An 8,215-nucleotide genomic window follows, 5' to 3' on the forward strand; every position below is an offset into this window, starting at 1 on the left:
AGCGCTTTTCACAGACAGACATTCACAAAGCGCTGTACACAAATATTAAAATAAACAATAAAATCAATAGACATTATATACAATGTAAAAGATCAAATGTAATTAGTGTAAAAAATATAAAATGTAGATCAACAAAAGGCTTGTTTGAACAGAAGAGTTTTTAACTGTTTTTTAAAAGAATCCACAGAGTCAAGCAAACGTAGTGGTAGTGGTAAACTGTTCCACAGCCTTGGTGCAACAGACTGAAAGGCTCTGTCCCCTTTTGTCTTCAGTCGTGTACGGGGAACAACTAAGAGACTCTGAGTCTGTGAGCGGAGATGACGAGCAGCAGTGTATTTTAAAAGAAGCTTGGATAAGTAATCTGGAGCCGTTTAGTGCTCTGTATGTTTAAACAAGAATTTTAAAGCGAATTCTAAACTCTATTGGGAGCCAATGTAAAGAATATAAGATGGGAGTGATGTGAACACGCTTGGTAGAGCGAGTTAGTAGTCTGGCTGCTGCGTTTTGTATTGTCTGGAGGCGAGAGAGAGATGATTTATCCAAGCTAGTAAACAGGGAATTACAGTAATCTAAGCGTGATGACACAAATGCATGAATGAGTTTCAGTCACAAAAACGCAATATTTTGACCATTACTGAGCTTACACTTGAGAATACTATTTGACCTTTGTGACCTTTTGTACTCCTATTGATATATGTTATATTGTACAAATAGTTCATTAAACACACATTTTCTCAATTTGATGACAAAACAAACAAACTGGGAAATAATTATTGGCTTTATTTGTCACACCGTGACTGTGGCTGTGGTCTGTGGCAAATTTTCATCTTCACCACTGTACGTGGAGTCTAGCAGTTATCTTTGTGAAAAACAAAGGATCTTGCGGTGCCTGCGGGCAAAATTGGTGCTTGAGGGCACTTCTGAACTCCTTTCAGGCTCTTTTACTCGGTCTTGTCTCACTAGGGTGGGCTGTTATGCAGTGAAAGCAGGTGGGAAGATGTGAGGGACACTTCTTCAAAGAATTTGTTTTCAAAAAAATATTTATCACTTTACACAATATTTATCACTAAGCAAATGTCTACGTGACTTTTGACATGAAACTCTTGTATGATAAACAACTTACAGCTTCCTCTTACTGTAAGAACATGCAGATTTAGAAAAAGGGGAACCTCAGCTCTGAATTCTTAGAATAACTCTGTTGTATTTGTACACACACACACACACACACAGACACACAGAGAAGTATAAATAAAGCACGCACACAGTGATGAGACGCAGGTCTTGCGTCCATGACTGCCCTCGCGAGTTAAAGACAGCTGCAGTGTTTGTGTTTTCTAACTCAGGTGTCTCAGCTGAAGAACTGCGGGGTGATTTTAAGAAATCCCCTGTCAATTGGTTATGAGCAAAAATTGTTTCTATAAAATAAAAATTAAAAAAACAAAAAAAAAAACCCAGTTTCAACCGTAACGTGAAGTACACATTTTATTATTTTTTTCCTTTTAGTGAAAGGAAACAGCCGTCGCCGGTATGCTAGTGCGCACGCTCCACCCCCTCCTACGCCTCTTTCCCCCCCTTCTTTTTGCTTTGTAAATAAACAGAAATGTGACTTTTGCTTCATAAACAGTTTGACAAACAAGTGGTGCCTGCAGGGTGTATATTCATGGTATAACCGGCATAAACACAGCCTCACTTCGTGTGTGATTGTGCAGGAAATACAACTGTGCGCTCAGCTTCGAAAAAGGACCGCATCTATCCATTTATCCTCATCTCACCTCTATGTATGTGCGCTCTTTGAGCGCAGGTGCGGCTCTTTGCTGTGACACATCTCTAATGTAGTCTAGACGCTCCGGCGCCAGGGGTCATCGGGTGACACACACACACACAAACAACAAGTAACACAACATGGACCATGAACTCTGCGTGACTCAACTATACCAAGACAGTTCACCTATTACGAGCCTTTAAAGTAAGCTTATTGCTAAATAGTCTTGATATTTAATCAACAGGTAAGGTAACACCTGATTCTGTTCACATGGACGGAGTTTTTTCAGTGCTAAATAGTCTGCACATCCCGGCTCTTATTATTTATTTTGCTGCGTTATTTTGCAAAATTATCTAATCTAAAAATAAACTACATAAATGAGTGCGATGCAATATTTTGCTCTTGGTGTTTTCAGTCCTTTATGTCCATCTTATGTGTCATTTTTTTCTGTTATCAATCAACCAACCGATCATTCGATTAAAGGCCTGTCAACGGGCTTCGTAAAGGTTCTTTTAAGGTCACCAGAAAGCTACATAAAAGACTGCACCTGCACCTGCACCTGCACCAAAGTTCTTTTTTTTTTTCTCTCTATCTCCGAACATTGTTGCATTTTAAAACCATCTTCAGTGAGCTATAAATATGAGGCGCTCCAAACACACTCTCAGTTTTACTTCTGCCAAAAAATGACCACAATGCCGAGACGACTGGAGGTCCAGAACTCGATCCTCACTGGTGGGGACAGCTTTAACATGTGGCACGACTACATGAATCTGAGCCAAGTGTTCGAGAAACTGTGCAGCAACCGTGAGGTTGATAACCGAGACACCGAGCGTCCAAAGAAGGGACAAGCGCCCCCTTGGAGTAAGGTCCACACTTCCACTCGGGGGAAGAAATCCTCCAAAAACTCATCACAGTCCAGTCCGACCAGCAGCGCGTCGGACACCAGCAGCAGCGCCTCATCCTCGGACTACTGCCGCTTATGCAAGCAGAACGGGGAGACTCCGAGGGTGTACCTATCTCACAAGCTCAAATCAGACGACGGGAAAGTTTTCTGCCCCGTCCTCCGGAACTACACTTGCCCGATCTGCGAAGCCACCGGTGACAGCGCTCACACACGCAAGTACTGCCCGCAGATGAAGTGCGAGGCTGCTGGGAGGATGCAGACCGTAGGCAAGTTCTGGTAGCTGCTGAAAACTGAAGCTGCGAGAAACTGTACATATTTACCGAACTGTTTGGGGTATGTGTTCGTGTTGGCAGAGACCGTTTCAGTTCCAAAGACTGTTTCAAGTTTGACTGTCAAACACTCCGCTGCAGTCTGCAGCAAGGAGCCCTCATCCATCACATCTGTGGAGCCCCGAGCCGGGGTGAGCGCTCTCAAACCTCGGTAAAAATTAAACTCTTTAAAGTCCTCGAGTGTTTATTGTTGTTGTTGTTATTGTTGTTGTTGTTGTTTAATATGATACAATTTCGGGGGTACTTCATAGGTCACAAGTGAAACACTAAAGTGGCTAACCTTTCTGTGGAATTAAATAGATTTCTAAAAATGTGCCCATAGTGTCAGTGCGCGAGTCTTTTAGTTAAAATGCAAATGCTATATTATCCCTCATGTCAGACAGATTATTCGACAAAAACGTCAGTATTTTGTCTTTTTTTTTTTTTTTTTTGGTATTATAGAAAATTTTTAACTCACATGCAACTCTTCCACTTGAAGTTACAGATGTACCTGAACTCACCAGAGAACATGCGTCATAAAAAAATAATTAAATTAAATTAAAAGTAACACTTCAAGGCAAAAGTGAAACGATTATGTGAAGTGAGAAATTGAATTAAGGTTCAATAGTTTTAGTTTCAAAATAGAGGGGCTGGGGAAATACAGTATACAAGGTCAAAACAGAGTTTGTACAAGTTTGTACAAAGACAGCTGCAGTGTTTGTGTTTTCTAACTCAGGTGTCTCAGCTGAAGAACTGCGGGGTGATTTTAAGAAATCCCCTGTCAATTGGTTATGAGCAAAAATTGTTTCTATAAAATAAAAATTAAAAAAACACAAAAAAACCCCCCCCCCAGTTTCAACCGTAACGTGAAGTACACATTTTATTATTTTTTTCCTTTTATTGAAAGGAAACAGCCGTCGCCGGTATGCTAGTGCGCACGCTCCACCCCCTCCTACGCCTCTTTCCCCCCCTTCTTTTTGCTTTGTAAATAAACAGAAATGTGACTTTTGCTTCATAAACAGTTTGACAAACAAGTGGTGCCTGCAGGGTGTATATTCATGGTATAACCGGCATAAACACAGCCTCACTTCGTGTGTGATTGTGCAGGAAATACAACTGTGCGCTCAGCTTCGAAAAAGGACCGCATCTATCCATTTATCCTCATACCTCACCTCTATGTATGTGCGCTCTTTGAGCGCAGGTGCGGCTCTTTGCTGTGACACATCTCTAATGTAGTCTAGACGCTCCGGCGCCAGGGGTCATCGGGTGACACACACACACACAAACAACAAGTAACACAACATGGACCATGAACTCTGCGTGACTCAACTATACCAAGACAGTTCACCTATTACGAGCCTTTAAAGTAAGCTTATTGCTAAATAGTCTTGATATTTAATCAACAGGTAAGGTAACACCTGATTCTGTTCACATGGACGGAGTTTTTTCAGTGCTAAATAGTCTGCACATCCCGGCTCTTATTATTTATTTTGCTGCGTTATTTTGCAAAATTATCTAATCTAAAAATAAACTACATAAATGAGTGCGATGCAATATTTTGCTCTTGGTGTTTTCAGTCCTTTATGTCCATCTTATGTGTCATTTTTTTCTGTTATCAATCAACCAACCGATCATTCGATTAAAGGCCTGTCAACGGGCTTCGTAAAGGTTCTTTTAAGGTCACCAGAAAGCTACATAAAGACTGCACCTGCACCTGCACCAAAGTTCTTTTTTTTTTTCTCTCTATCTCCGAACATTGTTGCATTTTAAAACCATCTTCAGTGAGCTATAAATAGGTCACAAGTGAAACACTAAAGTGGCTAACCTTTCTGTGGAATTAAATAGATTTCTAAAAATGTGCCCATAGTGTCAGTACAGGATTGTGAACATCGCAACGCAAAGTTTTTGATTTCTCTCAAAACATATATTTCTTTTCATGTTGAACAGATAATATCTTTAATTTGAGTCAAAGTGATTTGCACTTGAACACGCCCACCAGAAATAGACCGGGACCCATTTTTATTCTGCATGGCTGCTGGAAACATCATGTCACATCTTTGATTAATTTCATCTGAAAATAAACGTAAGTAAAGCCAAGTGTGTTACAAAAGCTTTTATAATTTGTATTGCCAAAATCGCAGAAAATAACCCCATTTAAGCTGGGTCGACAGCCACCCCTAATTTTTGCATGATTGTAGCTGCTAGCTATAAGCTAGCTAGCTATCCTGCGCAACGTTAGAACTGGTTACCAGAAACCGACCATCACAGTCGGGAATACAAGTTAGTATACTGGTAAAAAACGGCTTTTTGCCTAACTAGCTAGCGTTACCACGATGCATCGGTGGTGGATAAAGCTAGCTAGCATAAGTTCATAGTTCATAACATTCATAGTATAACTCCGTGCTCCGCTTCGTTTGAATTTTTCTGGTGAGCTCGCGGTTTCTAGACACAAGCTTGTGTTTGTGCGCGTACGTTTGTCTCTCTTCATATAAATATCTGTGTGTTATGTGTGTGTACACCGAGCGCAAAAGATAATTATTAATGTGCATGATTTAGAGACAGAAATAACAAGCCAGCATATAAGATCAATGACATAAGACTAATTCCTTCAATTGACTTTCAGGCGCAGCTCGGAAAAATGTGCATTTTCTGAAGAAATTTTAATTTTAACAGCAAAAAATTGACCCTATGCCAAACTTAGTCGCTAATGGCTGGTCTGTAGACTGTTTGGTATGTCATGTTACGTATTTCTTGGTTTTTCTATGTAATGTGTTTTATAGAGAAGTAACATTATTCTTTTTTTTCTGTATGCTTTCAGAACCACAGATCGCTCCATCCATTCCATGGCTGAAGCATACATTTTCATTTAATCTGAACAGGTATCATTTTGCATTTACACTGCACATCCTTTTTAAACATTTCATAATAATCTAGACTCTCCCTCATTATCCTCTCATTCACCTTGCTGATGTGTTGAGGACTTGATAAAAGAATACATGGTATGTCCATATCTGTTCTGTCTCTACATGAGATGCAGTCTCTTGATGTAAATTTGACAACTCTGCTATTAAATGCAGTGATTAATGTAGGACAGCAACGATTAATCAACTCATCAATTTAATATCTTAGGGTTCTGTATTGTTTTCTTTTTTTTTTCTTGGGCTTTGTGGAACATTTATGAAAATGTTCCACCATTGATTTAATTTAATGATTATGCAATTCACAATCTGATTAGTCAAATAATTGTTCTAATAGTCTGTGACCAAACAACTATCAAAATAGTAGTTTATTATGGTCAAAGATTTATCAGGTGTGCCAGACTTCAGTTCTTCACTTGTACATTTTGTTCCATATTTTACCTCAAGATATCCCAGAAAGATGAAGCTGAGGAAGAGCTGCAGAGTACCACCATGGCACTCTTCGTCTTCAGGGACAACTCAAGCCTCCTACATCAGCCTCGAGACATCGGGATAATCATTGATGGTGTGGAAGTCCTGAATGAGTTGCCTTCTGTGGCAGCTGGAGTGGCAATGGTCTTTGGACTCTGTTATGCTCTTAATATGGAATATCCACGAGGATTCAGGTTCACCTTTGAGGCTCTTCAAAAGATTATGATGGAGCTTGACTTTAACAAGATGACCTCTAAGATTCGCAAACTTAATTGTGAACTTAACACTGCACAGTAGTGTGTTTGCATGCATGTGTGCATGTGTGCTTGGTTATTTTGCTTGGTTGGCCTGCAGTGGTATTCTACATTCAAAATTTATAAGAACACCCATTTGAAAGGGAGATTTAAGTTGATTTCATTGATACATGTGTAGATTTTTTTTTTTTTTTTACATTGTACAGGCACAGTGCACATATAAACATTTTTGAGTACTTGCAAATTGGTTTAAAAAGAGTTTTTATAATGGTTTTATGCCAGTTTTAGACAGGTTGCAGGTTTTATACTGGTTTTCAAAAGATTGCAGGTTTTATAAAACAAACATTTCTCTAATCATTTCTGCCGTAGCACTAAATCTGTATATTACTAATCCTCTCTATTGATTATAGTTAAAATGGTTTGGAACAATAAATAATTTTGAAACAATTGGTTGGCCAACTGTCTTGTTTTTTATAGGAAATGCAGAGCATTTTTGAACTGAAATGAAATGTAAAAAATATAGTTTGAATATATGTAAATCAATTACCTGGCTTCAACACAAACATATTAGTTCATGTTAATTTGGTTCGATGTGAATACATTAGGTTGGTTAAATTTCAATATATTAGCTTGGTTCAATAATTAAAATATGGTTCTATGTAAAAAAATCAATTTGGATCAATGCAAAATTTAAAGTTTCAGTCAAGTCTAGTAATATTGTTTATATCAACATAAAAGTATCAGGTCATATCAAGTGACTCAATTTGGATTCTATAAAGCCAAATATTTTGGATGTGACAACTGGACATCATTTTTTTTAATTTGAATAGGGTTATTTTTTTTACAGTGTAGTTTATTTCTCACAGTTTTTTAAAAATTCTCTTGCTTTATGGTTCTTAGCGCTGTTACCAGTCTTTGCATTTATCATCATTTTTTCTCTTTTTTCTTTCATGTTACACAAACATGATTACATATTGCATATGAATCAAGGTTGCGCAGAGGTGGTTGCATTTCCCAGACAATCATGCAAAATATATACATTTCTTTTTTTAAAAATGACATGGTGCGACAGGACTGTAGCACAGTAATACAGCAACATCAGAGGCAAATTCCATTCAAGTTTTGCAAGCCTAGCTTTGAACTTTATTTAAATAAACGGCAGTGACTCGTTATGACAAGGATCATTCTTAATCTCACTCAAACCATGCTGAACGGCTCTAACCCAATTAGGAACATAGGGTTGTTGTTTTGTTTTTTTTTGTTTTTTTTTTAAAAAGAAAAGAAAAACATAACTGAACACAACAGTATGTCAGTGCAGTGACTAATCAGGCAGTACAGTTTCAGGAACCGTTTTAACTGAGGCAGGATGGCATTTTGGTTTTTAAATGGGCATTTAAAACCTGAAATAATCCTAAAGGCTTAGACAAAAAGGTGACATTTGTTTTCGAAATTGAGGTGATGGGCATCTTAGTCGCTGTCACTCCTCTCTCCTCTCTGGAGCAGCCTCTTTCCACTGGAGGGCACGGGAACCTCATGCTTCACTGAGACCTTTGACTTGCTTTTGCTGTCCTTGTCAAGCAGCTCCAAACCGTCATTGA

The 8,215-nt window shown here is 38.6% G+C and overlaps 2 protein-coding genes across 8 annotated transcripts in view; one reads left to right on the forward strand and one right to left on the reverse strand.

Annotated features, from left to right (window-relative positions):
- Positions 1–2,139: 2,139 nt before the first annotated feature.
- Positions 2,140–6,677, forward strand: LOC308391458 (nanos homolog 3-like; the record flags this gene model as incomplete). 4 transcript variants are annotated; one of them, XM_080908026.1, is made up of 3 exons in its annotated part: positions 2,140–3,146; positions 5,793–5,853; positions 6,340–6,677. In XM_080908026.1, one exon carries the CDS (start codon positions 2,140–2,142, stop codon positions 2,944–2,946), a length of 807 nt encoding a protein of 268 aa, XP_080764152.1. In that variant the 3' UTR covers positions 2,947–3,146; positions 5,793–5,853; positions 6,340–6,677. The 4 variants fall into 4 exon arrangements, 1 of the variants encoding a protein (XP_080764152.1); XR_013970622.1 differs by lacking the exon at positions 2,140–3,146 and adding an exon at positions 4,748–5,057; XR_013970623.1 differs by lacking the exon at positions 2,140–3,146 and adding an exon at positions 5,105–5,266.
- Positions 6,678–6,717: 40 nt separating this feature from the next.
- The window catches only part of LOC308391459 (uncharacterized protein), a 36,543-nt gene continuing 35,045 nt past the window's right edge, over positions 6,718–8,215 (reverse strand). Inside the window, exon 2 of one of the 4 annotated variants that reach the window (XR_013970625.1) lies at positions 6,718–8,215. This exon is cut by the window's right edge and continues 187 nt beyond it. Coding sequence is in view for 1 of the 4 variants with exons in the window: in XM_080908027.1 (XP_080764153.1) it covers positions 8,085–8,215 (131 nt within the window). In the remaining 3 variants the exon portion in view is untranslated. The other 3 variants (XR_013970626.1, XR_013970627.1, XM_080908027.1) reach the window with 3 other exon arrangements.

Source organism: Rhamphochromis sp. 'chilingali' (genome assembly GCF_963969265.1).
Source record: "Rhamphochromis sp. 'chilingali' genome assembly, contig: SCAFFOLD_82, whole genome shotgun sequence".
Lineage (NCBI taxonomy): Eukaryota > Metazoa > Chordata > Actinopteri > Cichliformes > Cichlidae > Rhamphochromis > Rhamphochromis sp. 'chilingali'.